Source organism: Pogona vitticeps, chromosome 5 (assembly GCF_051106095.1).
Source record: "Pogona vitticeps strain Pit_001003342236 chromosome 5, PviZW2.1, whole genome shotgun sequence".
Lineage (NCBI taxonomy): Eukaryota > Metazoa > Chordata > Lepidosauria > Squamata > Agamidae > Pogona > Pogona vitticeps.
The window spans coordinates 28,021,254-28,045,274 of NC_135787.1; the positions used below are offsets into that span (position 1 = coordinate 28,021,254).

General features: G+C 40.4%; 1 protein-coding gene across 2 annotated transcripts in view; it reads right to left on the minus strand.

Annotated features, from left to right (window-relative positions):
- LOC110083896 (bifunctional heparan sulfate N-deacetylase/N-sulfotransferase 4) overlaps positions 1–24,021 on the minus strand; it is a 138,951-nt gene that overhangs the window by 22,812 nt on the left and 92,118 nt on the right. For both annotated transcript variants that reach the window (XM_078376627.1, XM_078376626.1), the window contains 2 exons: positions 4,519–4,701; positions 937–1,033 (listed from right to left, as the gene is read on the minus strand). In XM_078376627.1, the coding sequence (XP_078232753.1) occupies positions 937–1,033; positions 4,519–4,701 (280 nt within the window). The remainder of the gene's footprint in view (positions 1–936; positions 1,034–4,518; positions 4,702–24,021) is intronic.

Consider the following 24,021-nt stretch of genomic DNA (forward strand, 5'->3'; position numbering starts at 1 on the left):
AAATAAACATGACTGATTTCTCACCCACCCCAAATCCCATGACTCTTATTGAATCCCTTTCATCATGGGGAAGCTTTTGGGAGCCATGCTTTCGGGGGCAAGGGATGGGGAATGTCTTTAATTTCTGAAAATCTCCACACCAATAAAGTCATCCTGCTGAATGTGATTTCTGGAAATTAACACCCCTCCCAATTCTGGGACACCCCCACCCAATGTCTTACCCATGATGAAAAGTATCTCATGTGAGCCTCAGGATACTGGGTAGGGTGGGAGGAATCAGGGATTTTTAATTTCCAAAAACAAGCCACAGCAGATGATATCCTATTCCTTATTCAGCTGGATTTCATCCAGTTTATTTACTGGGGACATCGTTCAGAGCATAGTGTTTCTTCCTTTTGCATAATAGTTTGTAATGTTTCTCATCTTCAACATTATCATCAGATGTCTCTTCAAGTCTGCAGACCTGAGACAATTCCACACGTGGGATGAGGAGAAACACTGATAAAGGAAATGGCAGGAGTAACTTTTGGGTCTTTCTTTGAAAATGGCATAGATGGAGACAAAACGGCAAAATGGATAAGCTTATAGGTTAAAATTGAAAAAGAGAAATGACTTTCTATATTTCTACATTCTATTTTTTTTTTTGCATGAAAAATTGCTACTCAAGAAAGTCATGCAGTTAAAAAAATATTTTTGACTGTGACAGAATATGGTTCATATATTGCATGGTGAATAGTTTGTCTATAGCCATAGGATTACACAGATTGGTTCAAGAACCCTCAGCCAAACACTGGCAATGTAGGGGAGACAGGAAAAGATCTATGATTATAGTTGCTCCCCATGGATTTCATAAATTACAGCATGACCCTCAGACGACCACTTTCTAGACCATCTGGGAAATATTTATTTTTATTATGCAATGCACCATCTGATTACCTGTTTTTTGGGGTCCAATCACAAGAAATTTTGGTAGGTGGTTACATGTTTTGTCTCTAGACCAGATGTCCCGATGGCGCCTGTCATCACATGGATTCTGGTTGCCAGAAAAGAAGCAAATTAGTTTTGGAAGACATCTAAATAGTCAACCTTCTGTCCTGCTTAGCAAATGTTGTTTATTCCTGTGCTGGATTGCAATCTTCCATCACCTGATTTGGGATCTGATGTGAAGACAGAACTGGTTTTAATACGTGCAGGCTGAAAAATCATAATGATTACTAAAGTGAAGATTGAACATAAACAAATAGCTTGCTTGATGGCCCACAACTGATCAACTCAACTGAAGTCAGAGCACTGAGACTCATTCTCCACCATATAAAAGTCCATCTTTTTATTTGTTTTGGATTTGCTTAGCTCGGTGAATTCATTGCTCTTCTCGAGGAATTGTCTTCTGGTGCCAAAGAACCTACCACTGAACCAGCATATCAATCTGTCAGATTCTGTTCTGTGCCTACACCAAAGTAGTTACTGCTGCATATTGGTCAATATGTACAGGCTAGGAAACAGATCCATAGTACTTAGTTTTTTGCAAATCTTTTTCAAAAATTACTCAGTAATAATAGAGGTTGACTATAAAAAACACCCTAAAGTATATAAACTGAACTTGACTAGCAATTTATGGAATATTGTGATATTTTGAGTTGTGATGTGAGCATGTTCAATTAATCCAGTGATTCCAAACCTTGGTTCCCAGATGTTCTTGGACTAAAATTCCCCAAAGCCTTCACCACTAGCTGTGATTCCAGGATTTCTGGGAGTTGTAGTCCAAGAGCATCTGGGGACTAAAATTTGGAATCACAGGATTAACCTATTAAGCAACATTGTGTGGCTTCCTGTTATCTTCCTTGAAATGGAAGATACAGAGGAGGGGCAAGGTCTGTTCTTGATCATCCCAGAGTGCAGGACAATGGACTCAAGTTAAAGGAAGCCAGATTTCAGTTGAATATCAGAAAAAAAAATTCCTAACAGTTAGAGCAGTATGACAGTGGAACCAATTAACTTGGGAGGTGGTGAGCTCTCCAACACTGGAGGCATTCAAGAAAAAAATTGAACAACTATCTCTCAGATTTGCTTTCATGTGGGTTTCTGCATTCACAAGGAGATTTGGACTCAGTGGCTTTATAGACCCCTTCCAACTCAATGATACAGTGATTCGATGATTCAAGTTTATTCTCAGGCCAATTCATACCTAATGTGTCATTCAGATTCATGCGTTACCAGTTTTGATTTGGGATTGCTACAAATCTGCATGTTTGCTGGTTTTCTTGTTTTTGAAGAAGGTCATAAGCATATAAATTTAAATTTATTTATTTCAAACACAGGTGGCAAATAAGTTTCTAAGTCAAATTGTTTAACATTTGCATGAGTGCATAAAAAGACAAAACAGTGAATCACAGCTTGAAGTTATTTAGCAATTTATCTTTTGACCATGTGTTAATGAGGAAGAAAATGAAAAAGAAGGCGGTTCAAAAGAGCCATAACACTGGAACTGCCTTGGTAAAGAATCCTTGTGTGTTAAATACCCTGGGCTAGATATTCAGATGGTATTGATCAAACAGCTTTATTACTGTGCCTTAAAGCAAAGGGATAATCCTTTTTCACAGCAATGTAAATTGTAATGGAATTTCCCTTTTACTAACAGAAGGAGATGCTGTATTAAATCTGATCATTGCTGGGTCTTCCTCCATATTATCTACTGATGAGGAATAGTAGACTTTAAAACTGTCCCTGTTAGTCAGTCATTTTGTTTTGCTTTTGACAGAGGCATTTCTAACACCTAAATCAGTGGTGGTGGGTTCATTTATTTCATTTTTATCTAATTATAGTTTCTTTGATTTTCCTTGTTACTGTCTACATTAATTACAATGGAAACGCAGCATATCTCCTGATGTTTGTGTTATTTTGAAATTTTCCTTTCAAATGTCATGACCTTTTCAGATGTTACACTACTTTGCCATGGCATCAGAGCGGCTCCATTTCAGAGAGATTGGACCAAAAAAGTACCCATTTTATAAGCCCAAACAGGTGATTGGTATCCTCTAAGCTTCCAGGTGCTGCAGTTTAAATAGGTTTTCATGCCTTGTCCCATTCACAGCTCTTCGGACTTCTCTCTTTCCCACAGAATATTCCCTAGACGTATTGATTTTTAAATATTTTTCCAAGCAGTGCAGTGAAACACAAGAATGGCCAGAGAGATTATCCTCCCTGAAGTTTCAGACACATATGTGCCAGTGGACTTTTCTCACCACAACCATCCTGTGATGTACAGGGATAAGATACTCAGCCAACTTAGTGGGGCCTCTATTTAAACACAGTTTGTTGGGGGAGGGGAAGCAACATGAAGGAGGAATTAAATTTAAAATAGAAGCAACTGGGTGGGAAGGTCACACATGATAATCTCAGACCAAGTTAAAACCCTGCAGGTTTTCTTCAAGGGGAAAAATAGAGTGACCTGTGCTATGTACAGTAAGTGATGTAATGTATAGATTGAACTGTGCAAGACCCAAATGGGTAGGTTTTATTTTTCCGTGAAGTATATATTTCAGTTTGATGGGTCTTTGTTTGAAGGCTCTCCTTAAGAACTGGAACATTGAAAGGGGCTGACCTCACTGATTTTCAAAGTGGTACAAAGTGGAGGCACCTCTTTCAACCATGATGCCATGAGGCACCCCGACCTTGCTTGAACTACAGGCTACTAATACCTTCTAATTCCTTGGGTCATCCCCCACGCTTGGATAGCACAGCTAATTGTGCAACACAACCAGTTCACACCTGCTAAAGCAGCCTGTTGCCTCAGGTACAGTGGGCAGTCTTCGTCTTCTACCGCAATCGTCAACTGCCATCCTATTCAGCTACAGTAGATGGGTGCCGATGAGACAACTTGTTTACCTCAGGTAGCAAAGTACATGTGGTGCTACATTTAACAGGCCAACCTATTTTTTTGTGCAGAGATGTGCAGGATGTGACAAATGGGCTTGATAAGACATCAGTGATCTTGAAAGCTTGCACTTCTTTTTGGTGCCTTCCAGTTTGACCGAATAAGCACCTTGCCCCATATTTTTTTTTTTTTTGTAATATGTAACTGAAGTTCAGTGATTCCAGACTACAGCACGGACTGTCTGCATTGTCTGCCTGAGCCTTGCCTGTGCATCAGAAGAAATTAATGCAAGAAATGCTCAAGGAACATAAAAGAGAAAAGAAATCCATCCCTCACAGCCCCAATCTCCTTCTCTGTCAAATAAACAACAAGCAAGCTAATAGCTGATCCTTTGCAGCCTGGCTTTAGGCAGGTGTTAATGAAGGTAATGTGACAGTCAGTTCCTTATCTGTTCACTAAGGCATTGCTCGGCTGAATTGCTGACTTCGGAAAAGGAAATTAAATGAATCTAGCAAGCCATTTAAAACAGATTAAAATGTCTTAATTGGTAGACATTGCTCTTCTAATTGTTCCTCAACAGTCCTGCTGGCAACAACATTGCAAATGAAGGCTGGGCTCATGCTGTGCGCTCAGCTGAGTATTACCTGCCACAGGGGGTCTTTTTGCTCCGGGAAGAGCTCAAAGTACTTCTGAGCCAGTTGGAGTGGAGGTAGCGTCTGCAGCCTCAGGTTGGTCCAGCCTTGAACAAAACTGGCCAGATTGACAAATGTGTATAAACCCAGACGGTCATTCCCATAGTTAGACAAGTGAGTCATGAAGATGCTGATCTGAAAAAGGCAACACAGAAAAGGATTTGTCAGTTGCAGGCACAGGAAGCTATCACTAGATGGCAGCAGCTTTATTTTAACTTGGCCTTAGACCAGCTGTTGTTGTTCAAAGACTTCCACCCTATGCCTATCTCTGTTCTTGCAAATTTATTGCCTGCAGGGGCAGATTTTGGTTTACTGAAAGAAAGAAGAGAAGAGAAGACTATAGTAGCAATTGTACTGTCTTTATCAGTATCAAGATATGGCTTGGATTTCCCTGAGCTTTTTCAGTTAATTTCACTGGTGTGGTCTGTTGGCTATCTGTACTTTTGAAAGCCTGTCACACTTTCAAGCATTAGAGAGCTGGGCATTCAGAACAGCTGTCTTTAGCAGATAAACATCTAAGCTTGGCCTAATGCATTCACTTAGAAGCTCCCCACAAGGTTTGGTGAATGTCATCAGGTACTAGACATACTTATAATTTGTTTACAACCTTGAAAGGCAGGACATGGACTTATTCTCCTCAGGCACAGATGCTTCTTTCGGGAAATGAAACCAGACTGTTATAGGTACTTCTCATTTCTAATTGTTCACTTCAGTTGTTGACAGTAAATATTGCTTAATATCTCCTGGGAAATGGGTTTCTTCGCTGCATCCCTATGTACCATGAGGAAGACAGCACTCCATATTGCTTTCTACCATGCGCAATCCTTATTTTTCACTTATAGCTATATCACAAGACTTTTCTTTTAGTATAGGGTTGGCAGAATCAGCATAAACTTAAGGCTTTCAGATAAAAGTTCAATTAAAATAAAAATTTAAACAATTCCACTTGCCAGGCAGGTTTGAGTTTGAAAAACAGATAAAAACAACCCCTCCAACCCTCCCCCAATCCCACCCACCCACCCACCCACCCACCCACCCAAACAAAACAAACAAAACAAACAAAACAAACAAAACAAACAAAACAAACAAAACAAACAAAACAAATTAAAAAGAACTTAGAAAACTAGGGTTTTTTGGATGATATCTCCCATTTTCCCCTAGCCAGCATAGCTGAATAGAGGAAGTGAGGATTCCATATCCAGCTCTCAACCAGTTCTTTCAGAAACCTGTTTCCATGAGGGGAAGAAAGAAGGAGACTCATTTGCTCACATCCACTGTTCCCGTGGGCTCCTGTGGGCTCCAGGTGAGAAGTGCACAGACATCACTTTCTCTCTCCCCACCTCATTTCCAGCAGTTCCAGTTAAGAGATTTGTCCCCATTACACTGTTTCCAAGGGAAAAGGAGGGTGGAGAGAATCAGCTGTGCATGACCCCTGTGATATTGGGGGTGACGCCTAACCCAGTCACGAAACCTTATGTCCTAAAACTCACTCAAATAAAGCACATTTCCAATGGAAATACATGCATACAGAGAAAGCTTGTACCGCTTCATAAGAGTTATTTATGAATTGATTCCCAAGTGCAAAACACAGCAATACGTTTTTTAAAAAGTAACAAAGCAGAATTCTCAGGCTTTTCTCCCTTCAAAATACAGATAACCAGAGGGCTGACCTTTCCCGGCTGCTTGCTTAAGTGTGCTTTCAAAATAAAAACACATTGATTTGCCCATATGTGACCTTCATGACTTCCTAATGATTTGCAGAGTGAATCATATATCATATAAAATGGTCATTATTGGAGCCCTTATTTTCTGCTCAGTTGCAGGCAATTTTGAATAATTCCTCGAAATAAGTGTAGTAATATGTTTTAAAAAGATACAAGTGCAGTAATATGTTTTAAAAAGATACAAGGTACTACTGGACTGGGAAATTAGAAGAGGTAACAGTAGCGTATCAGGCGAAAACAAATGAAAAATAAAAAAAATTGAGAAGATGAAGACTTTGTGGCCCTTTAAAGACTGTCATATTTTAATGTGAGCTTTTGTGGACAAATCCATTTCCTGTTATTAAACATGGGGACGAATATAAAAATGAATCAGGGATATTCAACAAATATCCCTGATTCACCAGATATTCGTTGCTTCATACTCTTGGAGTCCAGAGACCCCCACGAATACAAAGCAACAAATATAACCCTTTTATATTTGTCCCTTTGTTCCCTATCTGCTTATGCCCCCCGTGGATCAGCTGTTCCTCAGAGGCATAAGCAGAGAGGGACTTTCCCTTCTGGCGGCTTTCTAAAGATGGTGGCTGTGGCTTCTTTTAGGGCACTGAAGCTGCAGCCACCGTCTTTGCAAAGGGAGCCTGGATTCCCTTAAGGCAGGCCATGGCTCTGGAGGCCACCACAGGAGGTGGTGATAGATGGCAGCAGCAGTGGGCTGCAATGGGTGACGGCAGCTCTGGGCAGTGTCGGATAGTGACAGCGGCTAAGGGAGGGAGGGGAAGGGGGTGAGGGGTCGGTTGTGTGGCTGTCTGTCTGTCTATCAGCCTGCCAATCAGTTGAACAGCGGGCCCATAGGCAGAATGGGAAGGCCACAGGAAGAGAGGGAAGACTAGCCTTCCTTCTCTTCATTTGGGGGACTAATAAAAATGGCCAAATATCCATCCCTTCATATTTGTCGGGGTCTCTGGAACTCACAAATATAAAGGGATGAATGTTTAATGAATTAGTGATTTTTAACGAATATCACAATTCATTTTTTTTATTCGTCCCCATGTCTAGTCAATATGTATAGAAAATACAACAGAATATGCAACGAATCAGCAGCTATAGTGAGCGCATCAGGCAAAGAGCAGAGCTGGTGACAAATCTGGCTGATGTGCATATTAACATGCCTGATCCCCAGTTTCTAGACAGATAAATCCTATTCAGCCATTACCTTTATAGACAGGTTCACTGGATTTTGAGAGGTGTGGTTCCTCTCTCTGTTGTCACTCTCTACAAATAGAAAATGATTTGTCTGCAGAGGAGAGGTCCCTGCTCACACGTAGGGTCTTCATAGGAATAGGAACCCCAGTTTTGCAGGGTTCTTGCTGATGTGTGGAGCCTGTACACAAGTAAGGATCAGTTCTCTGTAGATGCATCATTTGCCCTGTGTAGAGAGGTTAGTGTGGAAGTGGGGACTGTAGTTTTTTGTACCACTGCTGGAGTCACTGAGTGGCAGACACTATCTCCTCAGAAGTGCAACGTTTGCTCAGGAATATGAAAATTCTTGTGGGTTTAGTTCATATTTTTTACATCTGATTTCAGTTGGGCTAGAACTAAATTGTTTAAGATTTTGCATATAGCCTGTTTGTGTGAATAAGTATATGTGTCTATATAGGTATGTATGTGTTGTTGTGTATGTATAAACAAACAGACTTGTGTATCAAGAAAAGACAAGAATTTCCGTTCCTTAATATGTAGGAACAGGAAAATGAGAAGAAGAATGAATAAGCAGTGAGGATGGAAGAAAAGAGAAATTTGCAAGAAAGAAAATGCTGTCCAACTGGGTTTTATCTGAATTTTAAGCATGCAAACTGGTGCTTTTTTAGATAGCTGGATTCCCAGCTTTCCTTATAAGAAAGAGTAAATTGAAGGGAGGTGAATTTCTCACACTCTAATTTTTGGCAAGAAAATCTCTCTTTTCTCTCCATAATAAGATTTCTAAGTATTTTCTATTTTGACAGTGAGAGAGAAAGATATCTCACAAGATTTTTGGGGTAATTCATAGCCATGTTTTTATGGGAGAAACACTATGCAGAATTATTTCATAGCATCTGGACAAAATTGTGTTTTCCTTGAACATGATTCTTCATAAATGGCAGAATACTGCCATTTCTTCTGTAAAAAGCACACTCCAAGAAAAAAGAAGAAGTAAGAAATAAATTTCGCTTGTGTGCAGGAAGTCTCAGTGAGAAGTTTCTGAATGGTGAAATGTGGAAAATTGCTCAGAATGTTTTGAGTATTCTTCATATCCCTTGTAAGAGGTGTGCTGTATATATAAACCACAATTATATCCAATGCCCTTAATTTCTGTTGCTTCCTTCTAAGGAACCTTGGGATTTATACTCTGCCGAGGTAATCAGAGGAAGTACCAAACAAACTATAGGCAGTATGGCTAGAATTCAAGTAATACCCAGCCAATGGGGCACTAAAGCCACTACAGCTCTCATTCCTTTTCCTTATCATTGGTTTTTCCTCCCCTATTTAGGTCTTCCTTTATTCTCACTTCCCAAAACATGTCAGGCAATGAAATTACATCAGGTCAGAAAGTTTAAATGGGCTCGTTTTATTCCTACCTGAAAATAGTTGCCAATGTTTGACAGAAAGCTGAAGACTTCCTGCTCTGTAAACAATTCCTACTTTTGCACAGCCTAGTGTCTGTCATAGTGACTTTACCAATGTTAACAGAAGTTGCAGATGATTTTGCATTAATTACATTTAATTAATTAATTTTTTAAACTGAAAAAAACAAAACACCCCTTAGATGAACTCTTCATGGTCCCCTTGGAATTCACATCATGGCTGAAATCTGGTAGTGAGTCTCAACTAGGATACATGCACTGAATCAATTGAACTTGCAGAGGAGTTGACTCACCAAATCCCCACTGATTCAAGGGCCCTACTCTAGTTGTGACTTACTACTGGATTTCTGCCCATATGTCAGGTATCTTCAGTTTTGCAGTCACAAGGGCTGTGGCATAGATACCACATGCTCATATGCTGCATGTTAATATTCAGTACCAGTGAGATTCCTTTTCCAACTGAAGCCCCATAAACATCTTTGGCAGATCCTTCAGTTTTAAATAAAGGCTTTGAGAAAGTTGGGGAGAAAGTTTAAAAAACACTGGATCTTAGCTAAAGCACCACAAAATTGGCAGGACAGTGACTTTTTAGAGGACTGGAAATAGTCAGACAAAAATTAAGATGAAGAGACACATAGAACTGGAATAGGACAATTTATAAATAGGTAGTAATTTATATTAGAAAGTTTACATGCTGCCAAGTCAGAACTCACTTGTAGTGACCTTAACAGGGCTTTCAAGATAATTGTGATATTTAAACAGTAGGTTTACCAGTTCCACACCACCAGTGAGTTTCCATAGCTTAGTGGGGATTTTAACCCAAGCCTCCTGAGTCCTAGTCTATCACTCTATCCACTACATCATACTGGGTATCACATAAGAATGTTTATGCCTTAATGCATATATACATTGCCATTCTAATGTCTTATTTTAAAAATGAGATTCCCCCACCCCACCCTGAAGACGTCAAAATGGTAGCGTGAGAGTAAGCATCATCTCAGAAGGCAGTGAAAAAAAGGTGAGTGGAGGTTGTCTGTAAGACCTTTAGTCTCCTATCCAGAAAAAGCTTACTTTGAACTCCTAAAAAGAGCACTATTAAGTCACTTTTTGTTTCAGTCTCGTATCTCTGTCCCTATGTGTGATTTGTCCAATTTTCCAGAAGTTATTTGCTTAAAATTTCATGATAATGCATAGGTAGCCTTTATATGTATCATAGCTCATTAAAAGTTATGATTTTTAAATCATCATATAATTTACTGACATATTATTTTATTGAAGGAAATAGGATTTCTTCTCTTACTATTTTCCCTATACAGTATTCTTATTGTTTTTATTTTTTGCATGATTAGGGTTTTTCAGACAGTGACATCTCTTTCAAGTATGAATGTGTAATAAATGATAATGTATACAGAGATATAACAGTGATTTTTCATCAGTACAAAGGCAGTATTTTATCACTAAGTGTTATTTATTTAGCTTTATGTGGATTCATTCTATTTAAGGATTTGTTATTTGCTATGTGTATACACTGGATTAACCGGCATTAGAAGGTACATGGAAAATTAGTTAATTACACAGTTATCAAGAGATAACAAGAGCAGTAACAAATTATTATATTTTGCTTTGTTTCCAGGAGAATCACTCCCAAGTTAACAAGAAATAAGCACTTTATTTGCAAAAATGTATGTTTACTTACACTACCATTGCAATTAGGAAAATACATGGTTAATAGTTGTAGTCACTTGGGCATGCCTTTGATGGTGTCATAAAACAGGAAAGCTGAAAGCCAAGATCTTTCCCACTCCCTGTCTCAGAAATACAATGATCTTTTGGTATTAAATTCTCTTGAGCAACATTTTGTTGCAGGCAGCTAATGGCATCTTAGGAATCGGTTACATGTTGAAATACTCCTCGGTTTGCATCAGGTTTAGCATGTTTGAAATCAATTTTAAAATTTCCATTTACATGAAATAAAGTTAAGTGCACTTTTTAAAAAAAACTGGGAAGTGTGTTTTTTGGTTCAGAAAGCAAGGTATTTTAAACAGCAGGGGGTTGTTTATTTTAACTTGATTGTGAATGAAATTTATTTTGAATCATTTTGGCATGTGTGCTCACCTGTATCGGAGCCTCTCTGCTCTCTCCCCCACTTCCTTCATTCCTCCTCTTTGCAACTGAAGCCAGAAGGGATAAGAAAAACAGGGTGGGCTTGTGTAGCAAGACAAGCACAGAGTATTGGTTAAGTTTTTAAAAATCCAGAAAAATCAGGGGATAGGGAATCAGCCTGTACTGGATGGGGTTACATTCCCCCTAAAAAGTCAGGTCTGCAGCTTTGGTGTGCTCTTGGACTCAACAATGAACTTGGATGTACAGGTTTCAGCAGTAGCCAGAAGTGCTTTTGCACAGTTAAAATTAGTGCACCAGTTGTGCCCATCTTTGAGACCTCCAATCTGGCCACGGTGTAACACATGGCTTAGTTAAATCACATCTGGACTTCTGCAACACACTGTATATGGGGCTGCCTTTGAAGAGTGTTCACAAACTTTAGCTGGTTCAAAATGCTGCAGCCAGACTGCTGACTGGTGCTGGGTATAGGGAGCATGTAACTCCCTCATTACAACAGCTTCACTGGCTGCCAGTCTGTTTCTGGGCCCAATTCAAAGCGCTGGTTGTTATATATAAAGCACTATATAGCTTGGGTCCAGGCTATTTGATGGATCATATCACCCCATAAAACCTTTGAGGGAGCAAAGATTTCCTGTTATAGTACCCATCATTTTCTCAACTGGACAAGTTGGTTTCCACCCTTTTCCACAATTCTGAATTTTAGTACTGTCATGGAATATAGTATTAATAAGTAATATATCCCAACTCTGCATCTATGAGAATAGCTAAGCATTTTGCAAGATAGTTCTTCAGCTCTGGAAACCTGTTTCCACCAGGAGCCAGTTATATGTTTTTGGGAAGCCAGCAAATTCCACAGACTAACTACTTTACCCGTTAGGGATGCCAGTCCTTACTTGTTATATCCTGTTGCATCAGAACAAGAAGCCACAAACTTAATCTTCTTGTCAGCAAAAACAGCAAAGTTTTCCCTTGATGAAAGCTTTCATATTCACAAACATGACGCAGATGTGCGAATTTGCACAAATAATGCAAAAACTTGTGCTTTTCTGAAGAACTGGCCAGTTTTTCAGTGTGTCATGTATGGGCATGGTTTGCTTCCCAAAGGAAAGGACAATAGTTTTTCACATAGGCATATTGCACAGATTGTGAAGATTTTGACCGGAGGTGGTGAACCTTGCATGAGAAGGTTTTGTGAAAATGTCTTGTTCTGTTGAGATGGCCTAGATCAGTGGTTCTTAACCTTTGTTACTCGGATGCTTTTGAACTGCAGCTCCCAGAAACCCCAGTCAGGACAGCTGGTGGTGAAGGCTTCTGGGAGTTGCAGTCCAAAACTCCTGAGTAACCCAAGGTTAAGAACCAGTGGCCTAGATCAATGAGAACAAACAGGTACTCTTCACATCTCCAATGCGGGTGCATGCAGTAGTACTCAAGTTCCATAAAGGTTATAAACATTGCCACATGTATTGCACTCCCAACACAATAATATGATTTGTCCTCATAGAGAAGACCCTAAAATCCTGTGCACAACTTGCTTGCCTCTGTTTCTATCTCTTCCAGCAACAAGAAATGTACATACCATTCTATATGTTGCCATGACAGGGATAAAGATATTATAGTTCCCATAATTTTCCTTTCCAAATAGTAATATGGTCCTTGCCTTTTTTCACTGCAGAGGTATATAGACTATAAATATTTTCATAAGGCTATCCACAATTTCAGGATATCTGCAGCTTGTTCAGACCACATTAGCATATATGTAACATCAGAACTATTTTGCCTGAATAGGCAAAACGTCTTGCTTACATTCATCTTTTTTTTCAATAAATTGTGGGACTTCTGCTGAAAATGGCACTCCTGTATAATGTGCCATCCTCTCCATAATCCCTAATAAACTTACTGCATGTTTCTAAATAGCACACACACAGAGACATACACTGCATTGAAGGAAAACACAAGGAGAAGCCATTCAGATGCTATAGGAAAGGGATCTAATGAGTATTGTGGAAAGACTGGTCAGGATCCCCCTTCACATGAAGAGGCTCTAATGTGCCCAAACTAGTCTATGTGAAATACAGATATAAATCCTCAATTGCCTTTTCTTTGCACAGGGGGATAATGAAATGCAAAATTGCCCATCTACACCATGCAAAAGAGTGACACCATCAGAAAGGGAACAAAAATTCTATTTTTTTGTGTGGAAGTGAAGCAAAATGATCCAGATAACTCCAAATCTGCAAAATGATGTGATTGCTACTTTGCTGCCTATGCTTGCTTCTTGCGTTTGTACACATGTATGCATGTGCACTGTGCTTTTTTTGAAGGGAAAGGAGAATGTTTTGTGAATGTGTGTAAACTACAGAGACCATAATGTGAAAAGATACAGAAATCCACAGGGCTTAAACAGTCTACATCAAGGCATCTTGAAAAGTCAAAACAGCCTAAACTGCCACCACGAATGAACAATTTAGGAAGTAATATTTGCACCTTCAATCTGAAGTGCCTCTTCCCATTCACATTCATGGACAATGAGGAAGCATTTTGGTGTGGTCATAGAAAGTTGGGAGAGTTGAGGCCAGTCTATACATAACTTTTATATTCTAAAAATTTGGTTGGTTGAGGAACAGATTTATGTGATGAATCAACGTATATCCAACCAGTTCCACTAATGGACCCATCCACATGGTGTGAGGAGAGACAAACGGTTAAAGGACATCAGGACATGAGCTAAGCTACATTATGTTTTGGATGAGGAAACATCTGCCTGATACTGAATGATGGCTTTAGAGGGGAATAGTTTTACATATTTCAAATAATATGTAGTTCTCCTTTAAGTTTTTATTTCATTTCATTTGATTGTATTTGACACACAGCTGAATTGAGATCTCAAAAGCCTACTATGATCAGGCTTGGAACTGCTACTGCCCATGCTGGCTAGGGCATCCTGGGAATTGTAGCCGCCCAAAAAGTAACTTTTCTCCATTTTTTACAGTGTGACCTAGAGCTGCATTCACACTGTTCCCTTCTGCAGGCTGAACCATCACCATATAGAAGCCATTTCCTTATGTTCTATTTTCACCCCTGCAGCTGCTTGCCAATGTGCCACTTCCTTAACAGTGGGTTCACAGTGTTTAAAAACATGTCCATTAGTTTGCTAAATTATTTATCAAGCTTTTAGTACATGCGTAAGGTGAAGATGGATAGAACTTGAGAGGGTGTCTCCCTCACAACCCTTCTGTAGCTGTGTTAGCACTGGATTCACTTTATTTCACAGAAGGTCATTCAGAATGCTTTGTTGCCCTTCTCTAAACTCCCTATGAGCAAGATTTGGCGAACTCTCGCATCATGTGAGTGAGGCACAGCCCCTGTTTAAAAATCACTGTACTGCAGGGGGGTGCGATACTTAATGCTTGATCAAGTGAGGATAATTTTGGTCTTAGCTTTGTACATTCTCACTGAATAGTGATAAAAATATTCATAGCAAGCATTTCTGACAGCAGCACAGAGAAAGACTTCCTGTAACATTTTGGAATATTTAAGCCAATAAAAATAACTAGTTCTCTCTTTCTTCCCTTCACTATTTCTTTAAAACCCTATAGTGAAAAGGGCATAATGAGCAAATGAGCCTGAAACTTGTGTTATTTTCATTTTTACACATCCTTGATTTATCTGCCCTAAAAAAGTGACTTTCAAAACAAGGAGGGAGAACATGAATCTGCCTGAAGTTGCCAGATTGTAAATACCATTAGTCTTAGCAAACATAGTTCAGGCTGTGGGATGATGGAAGTTGCTATCTAAAACATCTGGAGGAACACACATTCCCCATCCTTCTTCTATATCAGACCTGGGCAAAGTGTGGCCCGAGGGCCACATACAGCCCGCGAACCACTCCTGTCCTGGCCCACCGGACATCAAAACCATTTATAGCTTTTTGTCTAAAGCTGATCAGTTGCTTATCTTTAACATACCACAAAAACTAGTAGTTGTGAAGATTAACAAGTTTAAAATAAAAACAATCATAACATCACTGTTTCATTGTTTTGAAAGTAAAGTTGGTTCGGCCCCCGAACACAGTTCAGATTTTTCATGTGGCCCCGTTTAGAAATTAATTGCCCACCCCTGTTCCAGATACTTGAAAATACAATTAAAATATAAACAGTTTATGGTGATCTTCATTTCCCCTCACCTCTAGCTTATCTAGTTTCTAGAACAGCTCACTGTGAGGAGGTGTAGGCACATATCCCTAGGGAGCCGCCTGGCCCCAACCCACAGGTGGCCTGCAGTTGGGAGGAGGATGAGTTCCCTTAGGATCAGGCTAGCTGGCTGAAGTCTTCGCAGCTATAGGAGATGCAGTTTCCTAATGAGAGACAGCTGGAGAAGGCAGGTTCAAGAGGAATAAAAGAGCAGAACTGGGATGGTAAGAGGTCACTATCTGTCTTGGAAGAAAATGCCCTGGATCCATTTCAGTCGGTCTTCAGGCCGCGCCACGGTACAGAGACGGCATTGGTCGCCCTGTATGATGACTTGTTGAGGGAGGCCGACAGGGGTAAAACATCTCTGTTGGTCCTCCTCGACATCTCAGCGGCCTTCGATACCATCGACCACGGTATTCTCCTGGGGAGGCTCTCCGAGTTGGGTATCGGTGGCTTGGCTCTCGCCTGGTTCCGTTCCTTCTTGGAGGACCATCCCCAGAGAGTGCAGCTTGGTGAGAGTGTCTCGGCCCCGTGGAGCCTCAAGTGTGGGGTTCCACAGGGGTCGACTATCTCCCCAATGCTGTTTAACATCTATATGAGGCCATTGGGTGCGGTCATCAGGGGGTGTGGAGCGTCATGTCATCAATATGCTGATGACACCCAGCTCTACATCTCCTTTGTACCAACTGCAGGTGATGCCGTCCTGTCCCTCCAGCGCTGCCTGGAGGCCGTACTGAACTGGATGCAGGAGAACGGGCTGCGGCTGAACCCGGACAAGACGGAAGTTCTGAGGGTGGGCGTTCCTGTTGTTGGCGGCTTGGGTGACTCTCTCTCATTTGGGGGGGGTGACTCTTGCCGCAAAGAGTGGGGTTTGCAGCCTGGGGGTACATCTGGACCCGACACTCACCATGGAAACGCAGGTGGCGTCCGTGGTCCGCACCGCCTTTTTCCACTTTTGGCGGACTGCCCGGCTGCATCCTTACCTAGACACGGGGGCACTCACTACCTTAGTACATGCACTTGTAATCTCCAGATTAGACCACTGCAACGTGCTCTACGTGGGGCTCCCTTGAAAGCTGATGTGGAAACTCCAGGTGGTGCAAAATGCGGCGGCCAGACTCCTCACGGGAGTGAGAAATCATCAACATATCTCTCCTACTCTGGCCATCCTGCATTGGCTGCCCATCCGTTTCTGCATCGACCTCAAAGTGTTAATGCTTACATATAAGGCCCTAAACAGTTTAGGACCTCGATACTTGGTGGAATGCCTGCTCCCACCTAGATCTGCCCGGATCACCCACTCGAGCCAGGAGGTGAGGCTGAGGAGCCTAACGCCGAGGGAGGCCTGGAATGAACGAACACGAAATAGGGCCTTCACGGCAGTGGCTCCTCACCTCTGGAATAACCTTCCTCTGGCGATTCGGGCGGCCCCTACGCTGGGTACTTTTAAGAGCCAAGTAAAAACATGGTTGTATGTCCAGGCCTTCCCTCCTGTCAATACCTAATTTTTTTCTTTATTTATTATTTCCTATATTCTTATATATGTCTGTCTATTTGAAGCCGCTCAGAGTGGTCTATTAGATCAGATGGGCAGGATACAAATCAAATCAAATCAAATTAATCAATCAATCAATCAATCAATCAATCAATCAGTCAATCAAAGGATGTGTGGGAGGAGGTCAGAAGCTGTCTTTCTTCACCAGTGGGAAGACAGCTTTCGGCTTGTGACAGGGACTAGCCTAGACATTGCATATTTGTATTCATCTCCCAAAGGAGACAAATGCGGGTATCAGCACCAGAGGTGCCTGGCGTATTTGGACCCCATCCCTAGAACTAGGTGGTCCACATATCACTCACTGAGCATGGCTATTGTGCCAATCCTGGAAATAGCCAGCTGGTGCTTCCCTCCCTCCCTGCGCTGCTGACCATTCCGGCCAGGAGGCGGAATAATGAAGTTTCCTTGCTCAGCTGCTGAGTGGTCAGCAGCACAGGGAAGCACCACATAAAATGCAGAGCTGGGACATCTTCTGTTTTTTTGGGGGGGGGGCACAATTGGCAGGAGTTGGAGCCTAACAACATATATGACAGTGGATGGTGGATCGATTTCCCACATCCCTGAGATACAGAATTGCACTCTGAATCTGATGACAGCTTTTCTTTCTTTTAAAGCAATAGCATGTTCCAGAAGCTCTTAGGTCACCTGTACCTTTAGTGTGTTATTTGGGGGTGGTTAATTACTATTTGCTACTTGGATTGCTTTTTTATTATGTACAATTCCTTTAACTAACAAAATCCTACCCGAAAATTGTACCTACATCTCTGGTGCTTTAGCTGCTTCCTGGGGCCTCATTCATAATATTTGGTTATTGAATTCTTAACAAATACAAACTGTTTTGACTTGAGATATATGAGCTAATCTTTCTGAAAGAAGAGTTTGGGCAGTGACTTCATTAAAATAGCTCTAAGAAGGCATCTGGTAGGAAAAAAGAACAGAAGGTTCTTGCTGTATTTCAACTAGAAGACTGCCTGACAAACCATTTTTCTTTTCCTTCCGGCACAGGCTTGATTCATTAAAAAGGCAATACATGCTAAACACTGTACGATTAATTCTGGGCTAAACATATTTAGACAGCACTTGGTTGCATACTGAGTGCTTTCTCAGCCATTATTGCAGTCTTAAAGTACTGTTTATTGACAAAGAAGTATCAGCTACTAAGATGTGATAAACTCTTGATTCCAGAAGTGAATCTGTGAAAGCAGAAGCAATGTGATTTGAACCTTGCAAGTACAACCTTGCAGGAAAGATCCATGGAAAATACTTGGACACTTTCTCTGTTCCATCCCCAAACTCAGCTAAGTGTTAATGTCTAAAATCCAGTAGTAAGTCATATACCTTTGTGTGTGAGGCTATGCAGATGGGGTAGGCTTACTTGTAACTTCTGTCTGAACTGCACTCCACAGTTATATCAGTTCAACACCACTTTCACTACCATGACTCCATTCTAAGAATTTTGTGTTTCGTAGTTTTGTAAAATTATTGACTTCTCTCCTATAGTTCATGATTCTTTGGGATGGATCCATGACAGTTCAATTGGTGTTGAAATGATATACCTGTGCAGTGCAGGTACACCGTAACTCGGAATGACACGCATATAAAGTAGAAAAGAGCAGGCTCAGTTTTAAGATTTTGTTGTCTTACTTATGGGTGACCAGAATCCAAGTCTTGAACTTTATAGATAAGATGGGCCCAGTATTGTTTTCCGTTTTGTTACCATGCTTAAGTAAGACCTGGAAAAAGAAATTAACTTTGGGCTATGTGCACAGTGTAAGCCTGATTCCCAGGAGCTGTTAGTGAGAAAGAAATCAGAAAGTGATACTTATGGACAGGAAATCACATTGATGATTTTAAACTGGCTATGGAACAGCACTAGGAAATATGTCTGATATCTGTACCTTACCTACATATTTTAAACAAACTCTCTGCCACACATGTTGGCATGCTATCTTTGTCTTTACTGACAAGCTTTGCCCTTGGTTGCTGAACTGTGAGAACGACTTAGAGTTAATAATTTAGAATTTTCTTCCAGCAAAAATGTTGCATGATATCCTGTTCCTTTTCTGCACCTGTTACATCAACCGGAGCCAACAGGACTTTTTCATGCTATAACATTTTGTGTCATTTTCTTTATATGCATTAGTCCTCTACTCTTTGATGCCTCAAGCATGGAGCGACAACGGTATGTTATCTCAGGATATGCATTTCTGATGTCACTCAAGGGGAAAACACAGACTTCTGTCAAATCTGTTAGTTTTCCTGTAGCAGAAGTCCCCTCCTGTCCCAGAGTGACTTTTGTCCTCCAAATGCCACCCACGTCTTTCCATCTTCCTTCTCTGCTAGTGCCTTGGCTGTTCTTCACAGCTTTGCTTTGGCATTTCCTGTAGCAGGTGCTACTGATGAAATTAATGGGTTGAGGGTACAGAGAGGCCAGCCACTCTTTGGCTGCATAAGAATATCTTCTTAGAAAATGTACTGAAATGAAAATACTTTATACGGAAAGAGGTAATTGTGACCTGGACCAATGTACCCTCTAATTTTCAGCCCCGCTAGGTGGGGCTCTGCTTCTCTCTGTTGTGATTTCACCCCTGCATGAGTGTGCAACTCTGCACACACACCCCACACACGGGGTTCCATCATGACTAGAACCAAAGGGGTTGAACGTGATCACTGTGCAGAGGAGGAAGAGAAGGAGGTGGAGCCGTACACGCACAGCTTAGAGGGAACCTTGACTTGGACTGAAATACAATGAATGTCTCCCTCCTGAAGTCATGGGGATGTGGAAGTTCTCTTTGCAAGTTTCCTCAGATTGGCAGTGAGGACTAGATTCTTGACATGCTCCCTGTCTTATTAGAAAAAAAATTATGTGGTGGGTTTTTTAACTTTGGAAAAATGTGTGTGAGGGAACACAATAGAAATATATGACTAAAGACATTTTTCACCCTCTTTTACAATACTAGAACCCAGGGTCATTCAGTGAAACTAAATGCTGGGAGATTTATTATTTATTTATTTATTTTATTTATATCCCGCCTATCTGGTCGGGTCAGGACCACTCTAAGCGGCTAGGACAAACAACAATGAACAAAACAAAAAATGAACAAAAAGAGAGAGCAGAGAGTGAGAGAAAGAGAGAATCTTTTCACATAGAAAACAAACACAGTAGCTATGTGACTCATTAGCAAAATTCAAAAACAAATGTGGAAAACTTAGAACATCAGTTTAGGATGCATTGTAGCCTTCATGTTGGAACTTTGGTTTAACTATAGCTGTGGAAACATCAAGACCTAGCCAGAATGATTTTTGTACTTTTCTAAACTACCCCCAATCCGATAAAACCACAATGCTCTGCCTGATGAAGACTCCTCAGCACCCAAAAACTTTCTGTTTATGATTTTGTAGTAGTTTAATAAGAAAACTGCCCACTACTTTTTAGATTAACATAGTACATAGCTGAGCTGTGCAATTTGCTACCCAAGAATGTATGTATATACAAATATACATATTGTATTTATATCCTACCATTCCACTAAAAGTAGTGCTCACGGTAGCTTACTAACTTAGAATAACAAAGCACATTTAGCTAAAAAAAGTAATAAAATTATATGAGCAATCCCACTGTAAAACCATTCAAATTGAGTAAATACCTCAACACAATTAAAATTAATAAGCATACAGTTAAAACTATAATGCAGGGCTGGTTAAACGTATGTCAATCTAAAAAGGGGAGTTTGTGTGTTTTTGTGTATGTTTGTGTTTAGAGGTGGTGGTTGTCAAAGTGAGGGCCTTTAAAGGGGAATTTATTGGAGGATAAAGTTTCCAACACCTAAGCAGAGCCGTTAACTGCTGGACAGATTTAGATATCTAGCTGTGCAGCCAGAAGTTGGGATTTCAGTTCCCCACTGTGACTCCTTAACAGGGGTGATAAGGTCCGTAAGGTTCCTTCCAAGTCTGCAGTTCTAAGATTATGACTTTATGGAGGTCTCTAATTTATAGGATCACCCTATTTCAGCAACAGCTTGATGGCATATATCAACAACCAGGCTATCTATGGCTACTTATAATGATAGTTATATATTGCTTTAAGATACAGAGAGGTATGCCTGTCCATGTCAGTTTCCAAAGAACATGTGTGGGAGAATACTATTGCTCTCAGTTGTGTAAGTAGCATCTCATGGACATCTGGCTGGCTACTGTGTGAAGAGAATGCTAGTTGAAAGAGGTCTGTGTTATGATCACCCACCATTCTGGTATTCTTGTGCTCAAGAAGAAGAATTAAAAAAAAACAACAAGTCAGATACTGGAAGTAGAAGGGGCTGCTGAAAAGTAAAGAGTAATCCCAAAGCATATGATTTCATAGCTTAGAGCAAATTACAGAAACCACCCTACCCACTGCACAGATTCTAGTTATTGTCAATAGTCTTTCCCCTTTACTAGTCCCATTTGACCGAGTCATGCAGTGCAACCTCTTCTGTGAAAAACTGTTCTTCCTAGAAATGTGGCAAGAAAAGAAAATCCCAGCAGAGATTCTGTGATCATGTTGTAAGCTGCCTTGAAAACTCTTTTCAAAAGGCACCCTATTTTTCAAATTTGTGAATATAATGTAATTATTTGTTGTCTTGAATGAAAACATAAATTCAATTTTGTATGAGGAAATTCATATCAAAGTTTCCCCAGAGCATTCATTACTTTTGCAGCTGAATTACCTAGCTTTTGATGCAGGCTCTGTGGGAGTAGAAGAAATATAGCCTTTGCTACAGTTATGATCCAAGCAATGGCATTTTAATTTACCAACATAAGTTTGTCAATACCTTTCATGCTTGTAAATTCCACACTATTCTACCTAGGTTTAGCTTCAGGAGATCAGATTTACTTAAGGAGTTTATACTTAACATACCTTATATGACTGAGATCTGGGAGGAGTAGCTACTCTGAAAAATTACGGTGAATGCACAATGTATATGAAATGTTATCTACCAAATAGACAGAAATATAGGTTTTAGAGTCCATTGTGTAAATTCTACAGTATGTCTATTCTGGAATATAGACTAAAATTGCTTTCTTGCTTCCATTCTGGTGGAGGTGGCGGTGGAGCAGGAGGAGGCAGCAGGACGAGGTAGGGAAGCAACTGGGCATGGGAAGGGGTGGGGGGCAGACTGTGATGGTGGGGGAGGCTCAGTTTCTCTTTTTTAAGACAGCCCCGTGTATAATTTGTCAGTTCACTGGGGGGGATTTGACCTTGATGAGCCACAAACCAAGATAAACTGCCATTTTTAATACAGTCAAACCCATCCCTAATACAGTCCCTTTTGCATGAGTTGTCCAGCTTCCTTGGTTTATTTTGTGGCACTTTGTTCACTTCACTTCACAGTCCAAAGCTTGCCTCTACTTGAAACACAGAATATATGGGTGGGGGAAGCTTTGGACTGTGAGGTGAAGTGAACAAAGCAAAGTGAATACTAGGGATGAGATGATTTTGCGTTATAACCTCATATCTTTTTTTCTTTGAAAAATGACCAAGATGGCAGATAATGAAGTTACTGAGTGCCAGGTGGCAGAGGAAAAGGCAACATATCTATAGTAGGTCCTAGAAGCTGGAGCTAGTGGCAAAAGAGGACCCTTTTCTAATTTGTACCAAGAGGAACTAGAGTGCTAAGATAGCTATTATAAAGAATGAGAATATTTGTTGCATCCTTGCTCTACTGTCTCCACCTCAGCCTTTCAGAAATCTACTGTTGTTCCCAGAACCCATCTGTGTGGCTCAGAAAAATATGAAATATCATCAGATACTTTTCAGAGTTTAACTGCTGACTTTTATCTCTGCTCTCTACTTAATAAAATCTTCCATCCAGTTTTTGTTTTACCTAGCTGGCAACAAACTGAACTTTCCTTCCTGCAGAGAAATTCAAACATGACATCTAAGTGTCAAGCAATATTACATCTCAAAGTTGTGAAAACCCTGAAGGATTGAATGATAAATAACTGCCTGTGCACATTTGTTGAAGGCATGTAATGCTGTTATGCTTATAATTTTGCATAAGAACAAGAGTGTGCACCATAAAAAACATACAGCAACAACAGAATTGTGTTTGACTTGGGAAGGACATTTCCAATGCCATTTACTGGGGAGGAAGGTCTATCTAGCCATTTGTTTGCCCGTATGTGCAACAACCTAGAGTAAATGACTTTTGTCTGGCTAATGCATCCCTTCCAAAAATTTACAAAGAAAAATAGAAATACAATTGTCATTCCATCCCACTCAGCCGCCACTCTCATGCTGAAGATCAGTCAGAGACTGAAAATAGAAAAGGATAATTTGTGCTTTGTATACAATTCCTCTTTTTTGCCATAAGTAATGCATAACTATGTCATGTTATAACTTTATAATTATATTCAACAAGGGTTGTAAATCAAGAAATGGTAATAGAATGACCCTTAGTTCACTCTTTTGGAAAAATAATATATTGTTGGGAAGTTGTGAGAAGCATGTATCACAAAGGGAAGCTCAATATAAATATATCAGTCATAACTTCACGACTTGAGTAGGCTAAGTGGATGAAAAGGAGAAATTAGAAGCAGACTACATGGGCATTTAGCTCCCCATTTGGAGCACTACAGGGATGAGATTGTGTAGTCTTAAAGATGGGGATCAGGCAGCACCTTTACTTGGGTGCTCCAGCACACACACACACACACACACACACACACACATACACACACACACACACACACACACACACACACACACGGAGCATTCCTGCCCACACCCTTTGGGTCAGTTCCAGTGCATGTGATTGACTGAACCGATCCAAAGCAAGCCTGCCAGTTTGAATTTGTTGATATTGTGGATTAATAAACAAGCCACTTCAGAATACCTGTATTGGCAAGTTAATCACTTCCTCTGCTCGGCAGAGGGCAAGGGAAATGAAATATTTTTGGAGTGTATATAGACTATCTCTGATGCAGTACATCAGTTATATTTAAATATACTGATGCAGTACATCAGTTATATTTAAAGTATATTAAAATATACTTTCTTTGCATTGTCTTAAAGGGCCAGTCAAGAAACCACTAGCATTCGAATCCACAGACTCATCCATGGACAATGAAAATAGGATTAGGGGATACTGCGATGTTATTCTTACATTTCAGTAAAAATAACAAAAGTGATATCTTTTTATGCATTAAGTCTACATAGGGCTTATATTATGGATTTGTAAGTAATGCTTACTGAAGCATAT